Below are 25927 nucleotides of genomic sequence, written 5' to 3' on the forward strand. Positions count from 1 at the left end.
AAGTTAACAGTGCAGTGCTCTAAATGTAAAAACAAAGGTTAAATGTAAATACCAAAATCAGAGGTTAATGAATGAATGAATGAAAATAGACCAGTCCTGGTTAGTTCATAATTTGCCTGTTCATTAAGTATTTTAAAATTTTCCTCAGCAACTGCAGCATCCATATAGATAAGAATAGAAGTGGAGTTCCCATATCATTAAACATTGTTAGTTCCCAGGGCTTTTATGCATTCAGACCATCAAATCAATACACAGATAATGTACACTGAAGGGAAACATTCCTTGAATGTTTCTCATGGCTATATTGACTATCTGGGGGACTCGTACCATGTTTAATTAGTACCATATGCCTTGCAGAAAATTCCATATGCCATTAGTTAAATGAGACAAAAATTAGATTTGTTGTTAACCAGCACAGCTTTTATAACTTTGTGTATAAATGTGCACTGAGTTACTATTTTCTTATTAATCCACATTCAGAACATGAAAATCGTATATGTGACTGTAAATTGCAACAGCTGGGCAGTTTGATAGCTAGCATTGCAATCTTCTGAAGTAAGAGACTCAGAAGTTCCTGTATGCAATGTATGACAAGTCTGTAACTTTACTGCTGTCCCCACTTTTTCACATATTACGCATTCTTAAAATGGGCAGTATAGCTAATGCTAAAAAAAGTGGCTGTAGGATTGTGGTAAACAAGAACTGAAATTCGTGGTCTGCTGCAATGGAATTATTTCAGCCATTAAAATACTGGTACCTTCCCTACTTTTTTTTCCTCCCCATGGATTACATGTTGCATCTTTATGTATTATTTTAATGGGAAAATTTTCACAAAAACAAACAAGCAAACCAAATTTGTAACAAATTAGATCATGACCATCGCTATAAAGTGGTGAAGTACTGATATTTTATTTCATATGACTGCTGAACAGCTTAACAAATTATGGATTAATGAAAAAAAAAAAAAAGAAGAAATAGTTTGCTGTGATGAAAGCTATTGAAGAGCTCAGTGTTTTCCTCTTAGTGGGACTGATTACTATAGGGGTAATTCTAGATGTTCATGTTGTCAGAAAAACATATGATAAAAAATGTATAGCTATAATGTAACAGTAGTTACATGTTTAATGAAATTTGTTTGTTTCCAATGATAAATGCCTACTGATGGGTTTAATTGGGTAATGGCATAGGCATTTAGGGGTTTGTTACATTGAACTAAGGGTACAATCAACAATCAAGAGGCAAATGTGTGTCTGTCTTTAGGTTACTTGTGTTTGGGTCTTGTAGCAAGTGTTGATGAGCTTAAAATGCCATTTCTCAGCAGTTCAAAACTGAGTAAACTGAAAAAGAATATATCATAATTTCTTATCCCTATATACAGTATATTTGAAAGAACTAACAAGCCATAAAGCCAAGAACAGACCTAGGTCAAGCTAGTGTTATAAACCAGATAAAAAGCTCATATCTGAGATGTAGGAAGGAAAAAGAACTTGATCTAAAAGAATCACCATAAGCCAAGCAAATAATATTTCAATGAAAACCATATTAAATTATTAATATTATAGCAAAATATCTAAAGAATAGAAGAATAACTGAAATTCTTTCTTTAACATTTTAACTTTTATGTCTCGGGAGGGGATAACATCAGTTGACGTCTGATGAGGAAACTGGACATCTTTTGTGAAGCTGTTCAGACACATCACTGAGTAAAGGCTTCGGTTCTGCAAACAATCCTGCATGACACCGTTTACAGGAACACTCTCATTGAAATCATTGAGGCTACTCCTGTATGCTGAAAGTTGAGTGTGTGCTTAAAGATGAATTGAATTGCTGTGTTGCATTCTCTTATTGCATCCTTTTATTATGTACTGTAGTATTCCCTTCAGCATATATTCAAGGCAGCCGTGATTTTAGATCTCTGCAAGTAGACATGGAATTTATAAAATTACTTTTATCTTCAGTGGCTAGCCCAGGCTGTGAAGTAGAGCCTTAAATGGAGCTAACATGGTGGAAACTGCAGCATAAGTGGCCTTCCCCTAGAAGACTTCAGGGTTGTTCTGAGGAATATTTTTCTTTTTTTCTTTCTGTTCTAACCAGAATTGATTTGCTCCTGGTTTAAAGTAGGAACAAGATATAAATGCTTCATGGCTTTGTGGTAGTACTCTTTTCCCACCTGTTTGAAAGGTGTCCAGCATAGCCTGTAAGAAAAAAAGAAGAGGGTTTCTTGCTTCCTTCTTAGTCCTATAAATAGACATAAAGACAAATTTACAATCTATATGTTTTTTTTGTTTGGTTTTTTTTTTGTTTGTTTGTTTTAATTGCATTACAGCAAGACTTTCTAGTTTCTCTTTTTGGTTGATGATAAATTTATCTTCCTTCGTTACAGAAGAAATGAGGATTTTTTTTTTTTTTAATCAGTTTTAAAATCTATCAGGCAGGTTGCAGTAGTATTAATGGTTAATCAATGGTAGTTTGACACAGCGTGAGTAAAAACATACTTGGTATGATTTTGTGCCTGTGATTCTAATAAGGAACACAGTTGCAAAGCATCCTGTTTGTAATGATGTTCACATCTTTAAGAAGTGAGCTGTGTGTTTCAGCCATATGGTGATAATGGGACTGAATACTGATCCTTTAGTTCAAAATCTGTGATCCTCAGCACAGGTACCCAGTGTTAGCCAGAGCTCCAAGACTTACGAAACTGGCTTTATCACCATAGATTTTGCAGCTGCATGCATGCAGGTTAGGGGAGAGAGGAGTGATAAAGACAGTGTTCGTTTTAGCAATTAGTCTGTCCTAGTATGCCGTATTCTTTTGCACTCACTATCCTCATTTTCTTTCTCTGTTATTTGGGTTATGAAAGAAAAATACTGATGCCTGTTGCTGTCAAAAGCCTGTTTTTTGGGCTCCATAGATCTGAAACACCGTGGATCTGCTGTGCAGCCCACTGAAACAAAAAGAGTATTCCTCACAGAAACTAAATTAGATCCTACAAGAAGAAATTGTATAGGAGAGTCTTTAATTATAATATTATTCTAATTACATGAATCAATACAATTACTGTACATTTGCACACCTTTCATAGAAAGTAGAGCATGTAACGATTTTGATGCTGAAGGATTCAACTCTCAATGTGAATGCATGTTCTGCAGTATATTTGGAGTGTTTGCAAAATGCCCGGGAAGCTTTGGCATAATTTCCATACCTAGCCTTATTTCATGAGTGACACAATTTGGGCACTGTTAATGTTGATTCAAATAGTTAAAGACAGAACTGTAAAGCAAAAAATTATGCAGTTCTGCTAGTTATTTATGGTTTTAAAATCCACAGATGAATTTAGGAGCTAAAACTGCATTCAGCCAGAATTCCTTCTGTTTTTCCTTGGAAATTGGATTGTTGGTTTCTTTATTTGTCTTCAAATAATCATTTTCTCAATGTAAATGTTTGCCACTACAAACATAAAACACAGGCATGAACCGAAATCTTTCAGGGAAAACTCATACCTGCTTTTGGTGCTGGAGACAAGGCACATTTTTTGTCCCAGTGACAGGGCACTCCTTTGTCCCCTTGCCACATAACCCATTGTCTCCTCAAGTACACTAGCTATACTTGTGCTGCAGCCTAGCTTCATTTTATAGTAGAAAGTTGAAGTGAATGCACAAAGTATAAATATTACATTTTCTTGTTATTTGCAATAGGAAAAAATGCAGATCTGACCTCAGATGGTTTCAGAGACAGCTGGGCTTCTCAGCTACTAGTACTCTTTTAGGGTGATTTACTCCCGTAAGTAATGAAACAAATTCCATAATCATAAAGAGCAGGGGTTCAGTATTGCTTCTCCACAGTTCTACATAGTCATGCAATATGCATATTTCATTTGATTCTATATCTTCATGATAAAATGTGATGTATCTACATTTGGCTGCTCCAGGCAGGTCTGAGACAGAGCCTGTCCATTTGAGTTGGGATGGAATAATGGTGGGACTTGGTGCAACGTTTCCAGTCATCATGTGTTTTCAGAAGGGGATTGGGCAAAATTCAGTAAGGATAATCTAGAATGTTTGTTTAATAAGTGATAGCTATTTCCCTAGATTTTTCAGATAAGTTTTCATAGGGCCTGGAAAGATTTAATTCTTGAAAGGTTGACTTAGACAATCCAAGTCACAGCTAAAAGTTTAAAAACTAAAAAAAATTTAATTTGAAATTAGACAGGAATGGCAAGCAAAAAGATAAAAGGTACACATAAACAGGGTACAGGGTGACAGAAAGAAAATGATGTGAAGTAAACAGGAAAAAACTGTCTAGGCCTTTTTTCCACAGTACCATCACATTATATTTACTGCTACAGTCTTTTGTCTTTTGTATTATCTCAGGACAAATTCTGAAATTATAGACATAAGTTGACCAAATACCCTAAATAATAAGGACAAGACTGGAAGACAGATATTTTATCTTGAGATACTGTCTTAACTTGATCAGCACTATTTTCGCTGAAGAGGAAATAAAGATGTAGAGGATTTAAGTCATTTGCCTGAGGATGTCCAGGAAATTATTGCCAGAGGTGACACACGACTCCTAAGTGCAGTGTTCCTCCACCAGACCCAACTGCTCTCTAAAGTTTCTAGAGTGAAGGTCTGATGCTGCAGGTCTCCAGCTGGGTAGGCAGAACAGGCAAATCAGAAAATATATTTTCAGTTTGCAAACTGAGCACATTTATGGCAGAAATTAGAGTAGGAATTTTGGAGAAAGAGGAAAGGATAGTAAATTATATGAGAAACATCTGAAGAAGTAGGATTGATGTGCAGCCTGTAGGGTGAGGTGTAGCAGACTTGTCAAGTTGAAACAAGATTGAGACTACTTAAAATACTATTGTTTATGTGGTGTAGATTACCCCTGGATTTGAGACTGTAGCCCTTCATTTGTTACAGCAATAGTTACATTGGATAAATAGCCCCCATGAAGCAAGCCCACTCTGGAAGAGAAAACTTAAAATACCGATGCTGAAGTTGTATCTTTTTATCTTTTTGAACCTTTTGGGAAGTCACAAAATAAGCAGAGAGCACTAAGGAAATAGAAAAGTTATAGGAGCCCTCTCTTGCAATATATTAACCTGTGCCAAGGAGCTGGAAAAGCACAGCTGCTTGGTGCGGGAGCACAGGCTGAGAGCTGGGGGTGCTCCCATCCTGGGCCGACACTGACCTTGGGGCTTTTGGGCAGGGATACTGGGGAACAGTCTCAAGCGAGACTGGGTGGGTCCATTAGGGCCCCAGCACCCATAAGCTGCTCTGCTGGGATTCTTTGTAGCCTTTATGCTGCAAGAAGAACTTGCAGAGACTTTTTCATGATTTAAATACATACATGGGACATCTTTCACCTTACTTCTCTGTTCTTGCGCACTGGAGGTTATCTTTTGGGCTTCACCATTACTATGAACACAAGTAACTATAGCGTAAGCATAAGAAAGTTAAATATTGATGCAGATTCAGGAAAGAGATATGTTTTAATTCGTGCACTCTTGTGATGAAGACCAGGGGTACGTACATGCAATATTCATGTATGTACGGTTTAGATTTTTAGTTGTAAGAGTGACAGGTGCTTCCTAAATTACACATAATTACCCCGATAAAAGATATATATATCTTTTCAGATACTTAACTTATAGGCATAGTGGAAAAGCACCTGTTAGATTTTCCATCTTCTGGGTCTGTGGTTTAATAATAGTCCTCATCAAGCAGTTCTACTTAATGACTGAGGTAGTATAAGTTCTTCAGTAACTAGATATGTTTACAGTGTCCATATTTATGGTTTCAAATGTCAAATTACAATTTTCAGTTACTGAAGTGTAATGTTTTGGCTGCAGAAGCTCTTGCATGTTTGTGTTACAGGAATTCTAGTACAGAACATAAGCTGCTAGAACTAATCTGTATGGTGATTTAAAGGGAAATATATCTTAGTTGATATTCAAGGTAGCAAGGAAAACAGTCTGGAAAGTGTTCACTGAATTAAAGTATGCAACTGTGAAAATGAAACAATTCATCTGTGAGACTGCAGTGCATACTCTAAGTGGCTCACAGTGATTAATATCACATTGCAATAACTGCATTCACCTAGTATTATATATTTTTAAAACTAAACCTGCAAAATACAAATCTAAAGGTTTATTTTTGCAAATGTATCCTTTTTTAAAAGAAAACTTTTGACACATACAAAAATTCGAGGCATAATGCAGAATGTGTTTACATTTAAAATAACAAAATAAATTATTGTCCAATGTGTGCACTTTTGATTCTGGCATTTCTGATTTTTTTGCATGCAAGCACATACGCCTTTAAAATAAGAAAATAAGAAATATTGTGTATGCAAAACTACATGATACGGAATTTTGGTGGAATATTGTGAAAGCCCAGTCCATTTAGAATCTGTACTGCCTGACTGTTTTTGAACATAATGTTGGCAATTGTATTTCATCCACATACAAGTAAGAAATAAGAAAAAGGTATTTTCTTTGAAAATGTGTTGTTTTCAACCCCATTTGAGATGGAGATTAGAAAATTGTCAGAAGCAAAAATTGCTTCTCAGTAGTATCTTTCCCCTTACTAGCAAAAAATGAGACCTTGGAGTTGACTTTAAAAAATTGCTTTTCAAGATAAGATAAAATATATTCTTCTTCCTATAGCTGAATCTTTTGCCTTATGATTTTTTTTTCAAGTGTTTCTGAATCCTTACCATATGAGATGCTGCCTGAATGCTTTCACAAGGAAAAAATGTAAACCCACTATTAATACCTAGTAAGAATTGAAGACATAGCCCAAATGCAATGAATTCCTCTCTTGTTATGGAGGTTTATGAAATAGACTTTTTAATTGTTTTCTTACTGGCAAGATGATCCATATTTTCATGTTGTGTGGAGATTTCTACTCCTGCATGCACCTGTAACATAGAAAAGGTAGAAAAAATTCAGTTCATTCTAGGAAAATCAAGTAAAAATACGATCTATCAACAGAGAGAATCTATACTCTGAAATATGATGTCATCATAACACTGCATACTGTTGCACAGCTTTTCTTCAGATACCTCTTTTCCCCAGCAACTGATAATATTGAGTTATGTAAAATCTTCATCATACTTCAGAGGTGTTAACAGACATGGAAAGTATTGCGTACTATTGTTCTATCTTCTGCCGTTCTGTCCTTCTGTCCTGATATCGGTGGCACATAAATATATTTTCTTTTGCAAGTGCTGTGCTTTCCCTGTGCCTTATTATCAGGATTTGGAAGCACTCAACAGGTGTTCATATGTTCTCCAAAGCTGCTGTTTATGAGCCTCTATAAATGAATGAATCCCTAGGTACTGGAGAATGACTTTACAGGTTTTCCGGTCTCTGTGGGAGAAAAAGAAATAATCTATTTCCAGCTTTTTCAGTGTTGGCAAATCTTGGTATTTTTTGTATATGCTCATATTTTTCAGTTTATTAACCTATATATACAGCTGAACACTGAAACTTAGAAATATTCATATATTGCATTTCAGAAATAATAACAAAATAGCATTTTTTAGACTTAAGGATTCTTGGTAAGCATTCTTAATAACAGTGGCACTTAATAACAGTGTGCATGCTCGAAGTCAGTGTATAGGGTTTCAAGATCTGTATATATATGAAAAATACATGCATATACCTAATATATATAAGTTCAAAGTAGGCATATGTAAGTAAAAAATTCTTTTTTGTCATATTAAGGCAACTTGATTTTTTTTTTTCTCATTTAAGCCACTCAGTGCCAGAAAGGCTTGTGTGACATAGCAATATAGTTGCCTTCCTTTGTTTAGAAGCCCATTTTTCTACAGGCAGTGGGTTAGACTTAGGATGAATTTATATAGATAAAAAAGTTTCACAGCCTTTCAGTTTAAAATAGTCAATGCTAGGCACTTTGGTTTATAGTATATTCCAGAATCCTTCTACAAGTCAGTCTCACTTTAGTTATCACTGAAAGCCTTTGTGAAAATCTTCAGGAAGTCCACTGTAAAAGGATTTGCATGATTAAAGCTAGATATCTAGCAAATATGCAGTGACTCACAGCCATGCAGTGAAAAATTTAGAACATGACCTTTCTTTTTATTATTTTATAGTCTGGATGCTAAACAAACACTGTTTGGTGCAGTGAATCAAAATATATCAAAGCTCAGATATACGGAGAAAGTCTTATTTCCCTACAGTGTCTTATGAAAATGTTTTAAAAGTCTACTATGATAATTAAATCAAGAGCTTATGAAGGTTACCTTTCTTACCAAAATACTTTAATAGCATAATTGAAGCAGAATTCCTCTTATTGAAAATCCAAGCATTCAGTTTGAAGAATAAAATAGAGAAGCAATACATTGTAAACATTGTAAGTTGCCAATGTAGCATTGAATTATACCAAAAATAATGTGTTTATTAGCAAATTAAAGTATATAAATCATAGAAGTAATTTCTGGGAGGTAGTGATCTCATGCACAAAATACATGTGTGTGCCTCCTCAATCCGTTTGTTATTACAGTCATGCACAACAGAGCCTTGTGTTGAAATAGGGTAAGGCAATTTGTTGAAAGAGTAAGCTGACACCAGTTAAGAATTGTTAAAGTCCACCTATATAGGGACATTTGAAATATTTTTATATTACCAAAGCCTGTTATTGTACAAGGAAATAGGAAAGAACTAGCTGTTGGCCGAAATTGGAGGTATTGTTCGGAGAACTGTGTTCTCCTCTCACCCATTATTGAAGAACCGAATCACCTATTACAGAGAGAAATGCAATTGGCAGTCTTATCCATCATCATTTGTACTAGTTCAGAAGCTCTGTTGGTTTACTTGTCTCATGGAGCAATTTGTGATGATAAATTTACAGCCAAAGGGTCAAAGCTGATTTGTAGTTGAAACCTGAAGAAGACTTGTTTTTAGATTTTCCATTCCATTTCCAATCAATCGTTACTTAGAGTTTTCTGTCTGGATTAGAACATGCAGTCTTTAATGAGAAAAAAATCTTTGGGGGAAACATTGATTCACCGTAAGATCTATAAATGATTACTTACTGGTATAAAAATTACCAACTGTGGAAGTATGAAAGCACGGAAGAATGCATTTCTGTTTTTCACAGCAGCATATGTTTATGACACATTTTTGGTGTTGGGTTCTGACAGTGTCTAAATATAGGGCCTTTTCCTCATTCAAAACAAAGCTGCCGGTGTTTCTTTCATGCTGGTTTGCTGTTTCCCCAAGCAGGTGTGCCCTTGTGCAGACACTGGGGAAGCACAGGGCTGAGTTACAGAGCAGGTCCTTCAGCATATGCTGGTAGAGCACAGTCATCAGGTACCCTTGAAGATCTGCGTCTTCAAGTAGTCCTGAAGATGTATCTTGCCCCAAGGGGAGGAAATGGCAGAAGACTGTGGCATGGCTAGGAGAATACTCATGTTACTTGATAGCTAAGCAGAGCATTTAAAAGCAAATATTATATCCCAAACTGCCAGAGAAACTGCAATCTCTAGCAGCTGACTTAAAACTCTGTGACTACTGCTCATACAAATTTATCTCTCTGAATATCCAGTCTTGCTTCTGCCCACAGCTTTTTCTAATATTATAACTCACCCTACATTAGAAATGTCACAGAACTAATCTTCTGTTCCATACTTCTGCTTAAAATATCCGGATACACTGACATAAATCTGAATGGTTGTGTGCATGTAAGGCATTCCCACCATGATGCAATTTGCTCAGTTGATGATAGCCATTTTTTGCCAAAAGCTGCTTCTTCTGTGGAAAAGGAAGGAAAAAAGGAATGGAAAGGGAAAGGGTTTATTATATATTAAAGTGCAGGTTTGCAGAAAATACTGACTCTTTAGCGATACAGAGAAGTACCTCGCTCTACTGCTACTTTTGTTGTAGTTTGGCTTCTTGTTTCTGTGGTTCAGTGGGCAAACTGACTGTTGAGTCCAAAAGTGTCTACCAAGCTGGCATGAAGATCTATGTCCCAGTGGGGTAGCTGAGTTACCTCCTTAGGTCAGTGACAAACATCATATGTATAAAGTCTCTTTATAAATGCTTTTTCAGAATGAATGCAATACCTCTATATCTGAAAGTTTTCAAGTGTAAATTCAGCCTTAGGAGCTTCCCAGAGTCTTCAGTCCTCATAACTGCTCAGCTCAAACCCTACTTTTTGCCCACATTACTTACGGAACATGCATGACAGCTTCAGTCTTTGGTATGTAGAGATGTCTTCAGAGTACCCCTCCCCCTGAAGCAATCTTGTTGTTCAATGTGAATGCAAAACATAGGCTGCCTTGGCATTTAGCCTGACTAAATGAACCATTTGCTTGTTTTGAAAAGGTCTGAAAGTCTTTCTGGTAACTGGTGAGAGGATTTATGCTTTTTAAGCTGGTGTAACACATCATATTTTATGTCATTACTATTGGATTTCATACAAACTTACATGAATGGTATAAATACCAGTTAGTGTAAGCTGTTGTTAAAGACCAAGTGTTATTAGCAAATGATTGTAGTTAAAGGTAACTGTTCTTAAAAGAATAACCCTTGGAGAAGCTTGCTGGGTTTGTAGGTAACGTGCAATGCGTCCCCACTGTTACTTGGTACTTTCTTCTTCTTTCCTTTCCTTCTTTCCATTTTGTTTTGCTAATGGGAGAATCTCAATGAAGAATTCAGGCAGGTCAGTTTTCTATGTCTGGGTCATGTGTTGTTATCAGGATGAGAAGCCACTGTTTCATATTAAAACCAGCATTCCCACAACTGCCTGGATGCAGAGCCATGCCTCTAGACCTCCTTTGCCTCCCACACAAATCCAATGAGCCAGCCTGGTACAAGGGTGTGCACTCAAATTCCAAGGGTGCACAACTATTGGTGTGGAGGCTTTATGTCTCCTTTTGCAGGCTGTGTGAGTAAGGATAGAAGATTTGTCTACAAAAATGTCAAGCAGCTGTCTTTCCTCCTGAAGATGTGGAAGGAAGGGTCCTCCTGCCACATGCCAGTATCATTACAGCCTTCTGTGAAAGTGCTTACCGTAGGGTAAGGTATTTTGCTATGGCTAACTGAAAGGATAACTATATATTTCAACTTCTAGATATATCTCTGTCCCTAGTTTGTCTTAAATAATCAAGGACTGTGTTGTTACTGTATTTCTTCAGACAGCTTTTTGTCAATGACATCTTATTGCTTCTCTGCTAGCAGACAGATACTATGGAGTACTCAGCAGACTAGCAATTCTCAATAAGAAAATTATTTTATGAATTGGCAAGGATTTTGTATTGCCAGATGTGCCTGGAGTATTTCAGAAAAAATGTACTTTTCTCACTTTTCCTCTCAACATGAAAGTTTAGTGTTTCCATTAATTTATAATGCCTGTAAGATTCCAGTATCTTCACAAAATTAATATATTTACTGCTACAGGATGCTGTGTAGTTTAATAGAAAACATATAATTACACTCTGGTGTCCTGATGAAAAAGCAAATGTATGTTGTGATAAGCTATCTTCTCTTTCTGTGATCTTTTCCTGCTGCTTTGCTGAGTTAAGTAATTTGTCGTACATGTCTCAGTCAAATTAGCAAGATATTCAAGGTAATAAATGTTCAGCTAAAGCACAATTTAAAAAATTAGGAAATATGGTGGCTTTTATTGTTATTTTTCTTTTACTTTGTTTATTTTATTAAAGGGTACACCTTCTGGTTACAGTTCCTTGTTATTTTTATTTTTTTTTTTACTTACTATTTTAGTTTAGAGAGCAAGTATTGAAAAATACAGTAAAGGTGAAAAATTCACCTGATATGATAGCAAAAGGATTCAGGTTTACTGTTTCATATTAATTTGCTAAAGGGAAAAACTCATTTTGTAAGATGTTTGCTATTACCAATCTTGCAGTCTCTGGCTATTACCTGGGTTGCTTTTTCGTTTGTTTGTTTTTAATTCTCCTTTTCGTACATCAATATGGGTATTAAAAATCCATTACTAGATCCACCATTACATATTGACAAACTTTTCTTGAAATCAAATCCTGGGCAGTTACTATTTTTGTATTATGCCCTTCTTGTTAGGGTGTAATTTAGGGTAGATGGCAAACTTGAAAGTAAATTTTAAGTATTGTGTAACATTGTGGATCTCTCAGTGCTCATTTCGCAAGCCCCTTTGGCTATAAGTGGTGATATCTGAAATTAAAAGTAACTGTCATTTTGATGCATAAGTAGATGCATCTTGCAATAGAACAATATAATCAGAATTTGAAATAAAATATCTTATTTTTAAATAGGGAAGTCCTCAAATGGAATTAACTAGCACTAGTCAATTCATACAAACTACTCATTTACTTTCATGGTATACTTTAATTCTGGACTAACTCTTTGGCTAACAAGAATAAAAAGCAAACCAAAAACCCCACAAAACCAGACAAATACACTCATCCCTCCCCCCCCAAAAAAGTGATTGGAGATACATGAGGAACAGATGTGGAAAGTAAGAAGATGCTCACTTTTGCACTTGACAAGTAAAAGCGGAGCCTAAGCCTGTTGGTGAGAAACCTGCACTGTATTGATTAGCTTATTATAGGGCATTTTATGATATGCTTCAGAGATTTCTATTTTCAAAAACTGCCTCTACATATACTACCCAGAACCCTGGGAATCTATATCTATGTTTTGAGTCCCCAGGCTATTATCACTAGCCATGCAATGTTAGTGCAGATTTCAGATACATCAGTATTTTCAGGCACTGCCTAATTTTTGGCTAACAATGCAAGGGCATGTCTTTTGCTGATATAACCATGTTATCTCTTACATAAGTTGCATGAGGATCTCTATTTTCAGGTACAATCTGAAATGTTGTGAACCACTCACATTCGATGATAGTCATCTGGTTACACAGATTAAAACCAGTCTTAATTTACTAAGAATACTCATGCAGGTTTGGTGAGCTAATGATACTCCAGCAGTTCACACTCAGAGATTAGGAGTCCTTATTTTTTTTTTTGAGAGTAGGTAATGGGCAGGTCTTCACGCTACCCATTCTCAGGGCAGACATTCGTCTGCTATTAGATGTGCGTATGCCTTTCAAGCCTTTAAGCGGCCAAGCATTTGTCACACATAGGTTGGACTGTTGCAGTGCTCTGTGTGGCAACATCTTGCTCTGTTTTTATAAAAATACTTATTGCTGTTGTTACTACTAGCTTCTGAGTCAAAAAGTGGAAGATTGTTTTCAAGAGCTTGCTAGGAAGCAGTGAACAAGGTTGTTCAATTTCATGGAGCAAAAGGCATCTCTGACAGTGACTACCCTTTTCGCTCCAAGCACATGAATGCATGCATTCAGCACTCGTATTGAACTGTCTGTTTCTGACAAATGTTAGGGGAACTCCGCACCCTTTCTTACATAGGGTACTGCAAAAATTTTAGTTGTTAAACAAAAATTTTCTAACCGAGTCATAGAGAAATCTGTCTTCTTTAGTACTTTAGCATATATAGAGAAAAATCTTTACCTATGAACAAACCAGAAACCCAGGATATATATGGCCGTCTCTTACCTGGAAAAATTGTAAAGATGTTGGAACGTCATGCAGTGAAAGAGTCATGGTCCCAGGAGTGTGTGGTACTCTGCTTTTAGATTTACATAGCTACGTGCAAGGTGCTGTTTAGCATGCAGAGTACTAGATATGACTCTAAAACCCCTGAATGGGAAGGTATTCATTCATATGAAAGATGTTTTTCCTTTGGACAAAGTACTATACAATGAAGGTATACAAGCTGGAAATTCATTCAAGTATCAGAAGGCAGACAGAAGGCTGAATGTTACGTGAGAAAGCTTGGAACTGGTAGCTCCAAATCTTCCTACTTCAAGGTGGACTGCATCTCGGTATATTTGTTTCCTTAGCAATGAGAGGGAGGATACTGGTGGGAGCTCATAAATATCACAGTGCACAGTATTTGATTGGCTATAATAAACATTAAGTGTTGGGTGAAGAGAACCTTTTTAGAAGTAGACTGTTTTATAACTATATTTTAAATGTTTCATCAAATGCCTAAAGCAAACGATAGCTTTTTTTTTTTTTTTTTAATTCAGGATATTTATTTGTTGAAATAAATGAATAATTTATTTACTTGCTATCTTGGTTGTATGTCTCCTTTCTGTGGATCCTTGTCAGGATGTACTTCAAATGGATATTTTTAGAGAGCAATGTTGGTCTTGGGGAGTAATTGAAGCATAGCAGTAGGTGAGTTACATGTCCCTGTAGTTGGCCTTTGGACCTTTTGAATGTCAGTTTTTACAGTAATTTCGTTACTTGAAAACTGTGGTGATTAAGTGTTCACATCTTTTATCCCAGAAAATCGGTTGCCATCTTTGCCTTGGTCAGTCAGGAATACTGCAAGCCTTACTATGTTGTGTTCAGCTGTCTTTGTGCTATGCATAAAACAAGTACAGGGTAATTTTTTTTTCATCTGACCTTTCTTCAGTCTGGTTTTGTCTCTACTTTTGTTAATGTAGACCAGGTAGTAAGACTCAAAGGAGTCTAAATGCACGCCTTCTAAGTATGTTATGGGTATTTGTCTAATTATTTTGTGTGTTTATTTTGATGGTGACTTGTGTCCACATGTGTATGTGTATTTATTTGCACGCCTGCATGTAATTGTTAATCTACCTTCCAGAGTTTGCTTCTAAAATGTTGGACCTGATTCTCAAACTTGTACAATTATTTCACTTTAAAAGACTTGTGGCAAATACAGATAAGTGAAGGAACAAGTGCAGTCCAAGAGTACTTTAGTATTGAGTGGTCTAAATGAACAGGCTGATGAAATAATGAAAAGCAAGTACTTCAATAACAAAAAATCTCAGGGATGCCTTTGAATAGTTATAGCACTTAGAGCATATTTAATTACAGAAGTACCTCATATGAAATGAATATTTAGTAAAATTTATCTATAAAAGCATCCTAAAATGAAAACAAAATCATACAAAAAGAGTACAGGAAAACATCTTTCACTGCTGTATATTGGTATAAGTTAACTGGCTTTAGCTGATTATCTCAATTGATGTTTAATGAACTTAATCTCTAAGCAAATCGAATCGCCCTCTGAGATACTTAAAAATAGAGTTAATGGCTTGACTTCCTTCATCAGAGCATGAAAATGTTGTTCTGGATGTTTTAAGTAGTCAGGCGGAAGTGTATGTAAAAAAGGAATCTATTTCTAGTAAAATACAAGGGTTACTTAATTTTGCACTGGTAGAGGATCTAAACAGTTTGAGAGTATGATCCTTAGACTGAATGCTTCATGTGCCAGGGTCTCTATAGACAAGATATTTTCTGAGAATATTACAAGATTTTCAAAAAACATAATATTGCAGACAATTTCTAAAAAAATCTAGGAAATGGATCTTGAAACAACCCTTCTCAGAAACTGGGCTGTTATAATCCGAGTTTGAACAATTTAATTAATATAAGTCACTTGATATTCTAGTTTATTTTATTCAGTGTTGTAATGACTTCATAACATTTGATAGCAATAAATTAAATAATAATGGACATGTGAAGGCAAACTATGTACTCCCTTGGCTTGTAAGAAGTTTGTGGCATACGTGTCTCTATAGAAAATGCATTGCTGAAATTCTAGGTATTATAGTTACTGATGTAATAATCCTCTAATTAAAAGATCTTTTTTTCAGAATAGATGAGATTCACAAACAGACACAAAATGGTGGCCTTACTTGAATTTTTACATCAGTTTCATACCTAAATAGATTGCATTATGCTGTGAATAGATATAAAAATGGATATGAAAGCTGATATAAACCCACAATACTATAACAGCATTATAAGGCTTATTATGCAAAGACTCATCCCTATTCCCCTGACTTTCAAAAGTCAGGTGTGTGGTTGAACACTTCACCTGCATACAAAGATACTGCTATGGGATGTGCCAGTCATGAGGTGGTTTGTATAAAGCCACTATCCAAATATTTGACAAGAGCTCTAGCTGCATATAGAATTCAGCATATGCAAATTATGGCCACTTTTGGAAGCAAGTCTAGAAGATTCACCTGAGTTTTTCTCAGTCCTGTGACAGATAACTGTTATATTTTAACATATTTTCTAGTGGTACCCCCTCTTTTTCATAGAGATGCAGGCAGAAATCTGGGTCAATAGGTCTGTTTTTTCCTAATATTAGCTAACCATCATGCCATTCGTCTCATGCATGACCCTGTTGAAGCCATCTCCCAGCATGGGCTATTAGTATATTTTGTTAACATTTTCTTATATCTTTATGCTTGTGCCATTAATGAAAATATTAAATCCTATCTAACCCTGAGCTGGCTATTAAGGAATCCTTCTTGTATTGCTAGTGCTCCTTTCAGTTTTCCCCACTATAATTTGCCTTTTTTGTTCTAATGAGGCTTAGTTCTCTCCTTCTTAAATAAAGATTTTCCTACTAACCAGTGCTAGATGAATTTGCTTTACCACACTTCCTTTCTTCCTTTATATTATTTTTTACTTTGGTTAGCTTTATATCTAAAATGGAACAGTTAAGATAGAGGAAAATTAAAAAGCACATCACATATCATGAACTAGGTGTGTTACAGTGATTAGATTAAAGCTAAAAGGATGTTGAATAAAACTTGAGATTTAAATGAAATAAAATGTTAATGGAACAAATCTGTGACATACAAGAGCATAATCATAAAAACCTACCCAACACATAGGAAAAATCAAATGTAAAAACAAGAATTGTACAATGCCTTTGAATGATAAGCTGCATTTTCTTACAGAACTTAAGAATAATTTTAAAACGTTTTCAAACTGTTTCTTTTTCCTTACAGTACTTGGGATGTATAGAAGTCTTACGCTCAATGAGATCTCTTGACTTCAATACTAGAACACAGATTGCAAGGTAAGGTTCTGTACAAGTATATTTATTAAAGTAAGTTCTGAATTGTGTCTCCAAAGTGGAAAAGCCAGGAAGGTGTCAAAATACACAGTAAATTTTTGGATACAGTAAGCCCACTTTTTAATTTTGCCCTTACAGGTAAATCTCTTGCCTGGTATTAATGTAGTTCCAACAGGTCTTTAAGGATATTTAATTCATGTGTCAGGTCATTTCATGTGCCAGGAATTGCTTTAGAAAATTTTTGCTTGTTTGTTATGCCGAATAATGCTCTTATCTGGGTACCAATTTCATGACATTTAAAGCCAGTGAGAATTTGAATAGGCCTAAGATCTACAGTGCATTTGTCAAAATTAGTTTAGGGAGCTGCTTTGAAGCCACATGTTTATAGGTTTTTATACGAATTTCTTACAAAATGATGTCAGATTACAGAGTGACTATACAAAAGATTTAGGTGAAAATGCATCACCACAATGGTACCAGAGACAAGTGAAAGAATGTTGTCTTTACCAGACTGTATGTAAGAAACAATAAGCTTGTATTAGGTTCTTATTTAAATTCTTATATCAGTTCTGTCATGGTATTTTTTAGGAGTGGAATATAAGTACAGCACTGTCTTAAGATGTGTCCATAAATAATTTTTTTTTTTTCTAGAAGACTTATTTTCTGAGAACTATAGGAAATAGTGTTTTGCAGGCATTTTCACTTGAAAAGCTGAACTCATTGATTTCAGAGGAATGTAGCACTGATGCAGAATCTAGCTGGAGGTCTGTGACTAGTGGAGTTCCTCAGGGGTCGGTGCTGGGACCGGTGCTGTTTAATATTTTCATCAATGACCTGGATGAGGGAACTGAGTGTACCCTCAGCAAGTTCGCTGATGACACAAAACTGGGAGGAGTGGCTGACACACCAGAGGACTGTGCTGCCATTCAGCGAGACCTGGACAGGCTGGAGAGTTGGGCGGGGAGAAACTTGATGAAATTTAACAAGGGCAAGTGTAGAGTCTTGCCTCTGGGGAAGAACAACCCCATGTACCAGTACAGGTTGGGGGTTGACCTGCTGGAAAGTAGTGAAGGGGAAAGGGACCTGGGGGTCCTGGTGGATAGGAGGATGACCATGAGCCAGCAATGTGCTCTTGTGGCCAAGAAGGCAAATGGCATCTTAGGGTGCATTAGAAAGGGAGTGGTTAGTAGGTCAAGAGAGGTTCTCCTCCCCCTCTACTCAGCCTTGGTGAGGCCGCATCTGGAATGTTGCGTCCAGTTCTGGGCCCCTCTGTTCAAGAAGGACAGGGAATTGCTTGAAGGAGTCCAGCGCAGAGCCACAAAGATGGTTAAGGGAGTGGAACATCTCCCTTATGAGGAGAGGCTGAGGGAGCTGGGTCTCTTTAGCTTGCAAAAGAGGAGACTGAGGGGTGACCTCATCAATGTTTACAAATATGTGAAGGGTAGGTGTCAGGATGATGGAGCTAGGCTTTTTTCAGTGATATCCAGTGATAGGACAAGGGGCAATGGGTGTAAACTGGAACATAGGAAGTTCCACGTTAACATCAGGAAGAACTTCTTTACTGTAAGAGTGACAGAGCACTGGAACAGGTTGCCCAGGGGGGTTGTGGAGTCTCCTACACTGGAGATATTCAAGGCCCGCCTGGACAAGTTCCTGTGTGATGTACTGTAGGTTACCCTGCTCTTGCAGGGGGGTTGGACTAGATGATCTTTTTAGGTCCCTTCCAACCCTTGGGATTCTGTGATTCTGTGATTCTGTGATGTCTTCTAGCAACTGCAGCCCATGTTTTCAAATTCTAGCATCAAAATAATGAAGTAATCCTTTCCAAAGGAACACATACAAAGTGTTACAACTGGATATATTGCTTGAATTTCACCTCTTTGTGGCGTGTTAAAGTTGCTGATAGTCTATCATAAACCATTTGTCATACCATAGAGAGCTAAGTATTTCTTTTGTTAAATGAGAAAAATGACTAATTTTTAGGCTTGGAGGCCCATTGTACAGTCTATATGCATTGACTTTGAGTTACACTTGCATACAGCAGCTTTGAACTTGGACCCCGTAAGTCTTTGCACAGTGTTAATCGTTAATTTGTCAAGGTACTGCATTGATGAGGGGCATAAAAGCACAGGGAAAGGTAAATTACAAAATTCTGGTTTTCAGGCAATGTAGGCAATCGAGGCATTTTCCTACTGTACTTTTGTAAAACTCATCATGTACATTTCTGTGGTATTTGCAGCAGTGACCTTTTAAAATGATTTCGTGTCTAAGAAGACTGTAGTTTCGATGGAGCTGGCACATTTGTGCTTACTGCTGGAAGTTAAACGATACTGGCTTATGAAACAGTTGTGATAGTTACTGTTTTTGTATTGTATACCTGAAGGTGAACTAAACAGCTTTATTTTTCTGCACAGTCTGTTTCACTACATGTTTTCATTGGAATAGTGTTGCACTTTTTTATTATCTAGCTTAAAGGCACAAATATGCCATTAATACTTAAGCATATTTGCTGATTTAAAGCAATATGATCTGCACAAAGTATCTTTGTCTTACAGTTCTTTCAATATAAAGATTATTCTTGGCTTTTACTGTGAAACAGGCTTGGAATTATCTCTTTCTCTGGTTAAGTTATAACATATTTGACTACATGGTGGGTATTTTCTTGGCTCGTCTTTCTCTGACCACACCTAGAGCACAGGGTATTTCTTCAAGCCATATCTTCCTGTTTTGGTTGTTATTTTACATTTGCAATTTTCTGTTTATCATAAAACAACAAAGTCTCATAATTCTGATTGTGTAGTTCCTCATCTAAAATTTCTTCTGAAAGTAGGAGTTTTTAGGTGGCTTTTGAATCAGGATTTAGCATTTTAATCAACATTTCATTAATGCATCTGGCTCTAGAAAAGCCCATGTTATGTTTCAAGTACCCACATGCATTGTCATGTAGTATTTCACATATAAACCTATGGTTTACTAAGAAAATATTATGAAGGAATTATTAAAATTCACACTTGCTGATTAACTTGCTCATGTGCATTAAGAAATGTAACTTGGGCCTCAAGGTATATACTGAATTAACAAGACTGATGTTCTGAAATTATAGGCACCAATTCCCTAAGAGGACATCTGGCACCAAATGATCTGTGCAGTCCTGTGATTAAAAATAAAATAAAAGCATTTGAACATTACATTTATATCTCCTATGTCATACATTTATACTTAGCTATGTCCATTGACGATTTCTCTGCAGGCTGCCACCAGTAAGGAAACTGCCCTTGTAACCTGACAGCTCATGATGGAGTGTGTCTGAGGCTTGGGTCTGTAGATCTAGTGATGTTAGCTGGTACTGCTCTAGCTGAGGAGCCTAGATCCATAGCTGCCGTAGAAGCTCGTCTGTGTATGAGGTTGTGTGCACTTCTCCATGCTCTTTACTGTAACTGGAGAAGCAAATGTAAGGCAGCTCTGGTCCTTTTCTGACCCATAACTTTATAAATTGGTCCTACTGCATGTGTCACACCTGTTTATTCTGTTACTTTTTCCAAGACCTTGCAAAACCAGTCAGAAGAAAGTGATCTGTCTTGCGCCATTATGACTTCTTGTATTATGCAGTATTTATGAAGCGTGATTAAAGAACGGAAAAGATGAGCCAAGTTACCTGATTTAGTGTGGAAGCCTGGATGTATCTCTTCCTAATAAGCATGCATCCTGCTTGATACGTACAAAGCACTTCCTTTCTAGTACTGCATCACATCCCTGTCCCTCTTGCTTTTTTACCCTCGCTTTTCCTCCATGTTACAGACCTCAAACGTAGGAAGTCAGCAATTAGGAATCCTACATTTCCCTTTTGTATGTTTTCTGGTTATTGCATATATCACTTTATGTCTCTGCTAGCACTGAGGAAGGAAAAAAACCCAAAGTAAGATGAGAAGCACCAGTTCCTAAAAGAAAAAACAATTGTGGCTCAGTCATGGGAGGGTGAGATATGTAGACTCAGGCTCTGCTGTAGACTTTGGGCATTATTTTGGAGAAGCCATTATCCTCATAACAGCCAACTCCACAATTAAATGAATTAGTGCTTGTAAAGAGCGCTTACATTGTTGGGTCAACATTTAGAAATTAAAAATTAGGCTCAGATTTCCAGTTATCTGGTGAATTAGACACCCATTTTAAATAAGAGGTTACTGGGAAAAGGTTGTCCAGGTGTTTTGAATGACTTTGAAAATCACAGCTGTTAGAATTAATACATTAGGAAAGCATATACACTAGTATGTATATGTGTTATACACATAAACACATACAGATATACACATACATATGTGTATATGTGTATACACACATATACACCAGTGTGTATGCATGGACTAGTCTGACAAAACTGTGACTTCAGCTCCTGGAACCAGATTGAAGCCCCAGTGTATACAGTTTGGTCAGTGCTCTTTTCTTCGTTGACATAGTCGTGAAAAATCAGTCTGTGCTATCTAATATGGCTGTACCTGGCCTGTAATTTAATTTGGTTTTTGTTTGTTTGTTTGGGGGGGGATTGTGTGGTTGGTTGATTTTGTTTGTTTGTTTTTTATTTGGTTTTTGTGTTTGTTTTTTTTAATTAACATGTTAAAACTTAAAGCAATGCATTTATCTTAGTGTGAAAGCAATGAGCAAGCACTTTCACTTGTCATACTCTTCATTGGGTCTTAACAACTTTGGTGATGCCTGACAAAAACTGTTGTCCTAATTTTGGATCTAAGTTAAAATTAACAGCTATGTATGATTTATAACAGATTTTTCCCTTTATCACTACACATTTTAGGTCTCAAGATTCTTTTACTGCAGGAGAAATAGGAGAACTAAAGTAGTATAAATCAGTTGTATTGTGTTAATTCTTTTCTGTAATGAGTGTAATGTCATGTGAATTCTTAAGCAAATAAATGGATGTGCACACAAGGGTAAGCGGTTATGCATAATGATAAATAAAAGCCATCTGAATCTACATGTTGCATCATTAATTATCCAGTGATAATTCTTGTAACACATGTGAAGTCAAGATGACTTTCTTGGGCACCAGGACGAAGAGAAGCATTTCATTTTCAACATAGTGGAGCAAGAGGAGGACTGGAAGGCAAGACTACTGAGCTAACATCAGGTGGCAAGTGGTCCTAAGTTCACCTGAAAGCTACCATTATCATCACAGAAAGGGGCCACTCTTAAGCTTGTGTCCAGGCTCTTTATGCCCTCAGGCTGTGTGTAAACAGACAAACAAACAAAATCAGGTAAAATTCTTTTGCAACACATACAGTGCTTGCAGTTCATGTAATAATATGTTTGTATGCTTATTATTAGATCTGTTCTAGTGTAATGTGATTTCACTGCTGTGTTGTATTTGTGAGTAGTTATGCACTGGTTTGAATTAGAATAATGTTGCATGCACTCTTTGTCATACTGCAATGTCTGGACTGCAAGTCTGCATGTTCGCTGTTATTTAATTGAATGCAATCAGTTTACTGCATGCAATCAGTTTACTGCATGCAGTTTCAGAAGCTCACACCTCCCTGTGTTGAGTAAAACATTATATTGCATGCTGTGCTAATAAGAAGTAGATCAGAGAACTGAGACACTTCATATCAGCAGTGGACCTGAATCCAAACTCTGATCCCAGTCTTCCCCATGAACTCTTTTGAGTTGAACAGCTTGAATGAGATACCTCTCCAAATCTGAGGCCTGAACTTTTATGCCAGTATCCCAAGCTTCTGGAGGGGAGGTGGCAGAAGTGCAGATTTTAGAGCTGGGTTTGAGTCCAATGCTAAACATTATGAATGAATTTCAGTTCATGTAGTGTTTCATTCAACCATATCTCTATTCTTTGCAGAGATTCACTGTCAGCAATCATCTTCTGAAAAAAAGATGGAAGACATGGAAAACGAAGAATGTTTGTGATTTTTGAGGGTGGATAGATAACGTGTTATCTGCAGTGAATTATTCATTCAGTCTCCTTAACATGCTCTCTTGCTTGGAAAGTGAGTATGGTTCACCCCTGCTTTCAGCTGCATGGACTCTGGATGCGCGGTGGTGCTTAGGGGGTGGCAGAACATACATAGAACATGCACTGTAGTCTGGATGCACTGTTGTGTGCTGGAAGGGGTGTGAACAAGAATCCTCTTTCCTTGTACACAGTTACTTCAGGACCAAAGCTCTGGGAAGCATAGGGCACTGGCTACTGCTTAGTTCACTAGGAAGCAAGACTCCCAGAAGTGCATGGGGACATCCTTATAATTCATACGGTACGCCTCTAAATGAGGTAGTGACAGCTATAGTGCCTGATACTGACAGAATAATTTCCATTTGCTAATTTAACTGCCATTAGTGCAGGAATGGGTTAGAATAAATAGGATTTTGTGTGCTTAGCGTTGAAACCTTTAATTTTCAATGTGGTATTAGGGGGGAAAATGTTAGCTAGTATCTGGATTAGTTCAACTAATGTATGGAATGCAATACCTGAGTGAGTAATTAATTGAGCTCTCACATTCCACTTGCCTTCGTGAGAAAGCAAAGAAAGAGCCTTGTTAGGGTATTGGGAAGGTGGAGAGTTGAAATCCAAATGGTCAGGGAGGCAGCTATGCGTATAGCTGTACTCTGTTTTTTCTGAAAGCTGGTGACTTCTCATGGTACTGCAGAAGCAGAAGTTAACATCTTTTAAATGCAAATCACAATTCAAAGTTAAGAACTGCCTAGCACCTTGGAAACAGAGACACTTTCAAATTCTTCTGCCAGCAGCACCTAGCAGCTTGATTACAGAGAGAAATGATAGTATAGGAAATTTGAGTGTCTTTTATATGACATGTCCAGTCACATCAGAGAGTCCACCACTGGATGATCCTTTTCAGCAAATACAGCTTGTATATTTACAAAATGGGATTATTCAAAATGACAGTGGTAGAATTTTAATTCTCTAATGAAAAGAGTTTTGTAAGATACCTACCACCAAAGTCCTGCTTTGCACATGAAGCTAATTAGGGATTAGAAAAAATATATTCATTAGACCAAGGTTTTTTATTTTATTGTTGCAAAGGTTTCCTATGCCTTCCTTTGAAATACCTGCTATGGACTACTCTTTGAGAGAGAAGATACTATAGTAAATGACCTGAGACTGGACCCAGTTTTGAGGTTACTAAGACCCTCATTTAGCAACAGAAGACAGCGTTCATTTCTCTCTATCTCCCTCACTACTACTAGGATAAAAAGCTAGAGACCAGGCTGAATGGAAAATAAGTCTGAAGGTCACACAAGAAGTTAAAGGATTGAGCTACCTCCAAGTACACTTTTATTTTGTTTCTCTTTTGTGTGTGATTGACCTTGTTCTCGACCAGTGGAGGTTTGTGCATAAAAAAATCTTCTGTAGGCGTGCATTCAACACCAAGGTTTACTATACCCCCACTTTATGTTTATGAAAGCTGCAATCAATATTTTAAGAGGTTTCCTCTTTTGTGCAGGAGTATAAGAATGACAACCATTGAATAGATTGCTTATTACGTGTCTAGTCGCATGTGGTATACTCTGTTCCAGTTGCCAAAGCCAACCCTTTTTCTGTATAGTTTATTCAATAAACTGAAAATGAAGTTGGCCAGCTTAATTTCATTTTCTGCTTGTAGATTTTCTACATGTGAAGAAACTCCATTTCAAGAGACAAAATGAGCTGAGGGAAGAAAAGTACTCATCGTCTCCTCACTGTACGAATGACAACAGCTTGCGTGCCATATCTGCCAACATCATTGCCTTATTCCACAAACCTTTTCTTCCAGGCATTCTATCACTCACGCTGTCAGGACAGGCTTCACTTTGGTCATGCTAGTGTGACAAATGTCATTGCTTGGTCTTTGCACCACTTCCACGGGGGCTTCCCTGCCAGGGTGTGGCCTGCACAGTAGTCCGAATTCGTGTCAATATGCACATTCCATGCCACACAGCTTCCCCTTACTATCCATACTCTCTGTTCTGTTTTCCTTAGCTACTTCTCCAGCTTTATATATTCCAGACATGGTTGATTTGCCAGTTGGTGTTTAAACTTCTGTAAAAGGTAATATACTGGCTCAGTCCTCAGAGCCAGTGAATGTCCCCTGTGCTATTCAAGACAGCAGACACTCATTTTGCCTGTTTTGCAAATGAACAAGAATATTTCAAGTATTAAATGGATTTCTAAAAGTGTATTTTTGGTCTCCATTCTTTTTCTTTTTCAGAAACAGTTTATTTTTATATTTTGTATAGACTGCTTCTTGTCAGCTAATACTGGCACAACACTTGGTAATGATTTATAAATTATTAATAAAAAATGGCAAGAATATACTACTGTGAAAAATTAGCTAGAAGCCTTCTGTACAGTTCTTGTAGACATATACTTTCATTCAAAAAGTCAATCTTTTGGTGTCTGGTTTTTTAACCTGTGAAGTCCTACACTTTGGAGGTGGCAAAGATAAACTTGAGAGCTGTAGAATAGTAGAAAATACTAACGAGAGAATTTTGGTAGGTTTTCAGCCCTGTCATACAAAACATTTCAGAATAAAAACTAGTCACAGTTTCCTATCTCAACATTGGAGATGGCTATACTTTTTCCAAATATCTTGAGAAAATCTGTGCAGTTTGTGTGCCTGTCATTTTCCTGAAATATGAGACAGAATTCTGTCTTTTAGTCAATTAAATCTTATTAATTAGAACCAGCAACAACAAAACCTATCATCACAGCCAAAAAATATATTTGAAACCACAAGAAAGGAGGGTATTTTCATGTGATGGTGTTTCATAGAGGAACAGATTTGAGCTTCCTGAGTGGGCTAATTTATATAACAGAGTAAAATATGACTACAGTTATGAAAAATATCAGGGCATTAGCCTTTTGAATGGAACAAAATACCAGTCTAAAATATCTTTTTTTTCTGTCTCAGAAAGATGTCAAGTCACTTTAAAGCAGAACAGGTCAGCCTCAGAAAATGTATATTGGTAATTTTTTACTGGGTACATTTGCATGCTGAAATTATA

The 25927-nt window shown here is 36.7% G+C and overlaps 1 protein-coding gene across 1 annotated transcript in view; it reads left to right on the plus strand.

The window, feature by feature from the left end:
- The window catches only part of SHC3 (SHC adaptor protein 3), a 55266-nt gene that overhangs the window by 2360 nt on the left and 26979 nt on the right, over positions 1 to 25927 (plus strand). The window contains exon 2 of the mRNA XM_065661975.1: positions 16836 to 16906. Coding sequence (XP_065518047.1) covers positions 16836 to 16906 — 71 coding nt within the window. The remainder of the gene's footprint in view (positions 1 to 16835; positions 16907 to 25927) is intronic.

The sequence above is a fragment of the Lathamus discolor genome, chromosome Z, assembly GCF_037157495.1.
Source record: "Lathamus discolor isolate bLatDis1 chromosome Z, bLatDis1.hap1, whole genome shotgun sequence".
Lineage (NCBI taxonomy): Eukaryota > Metazoa > Chordata > Aves > Psittaciformes > Psittacidae > Lathamus > Lathamus discolor.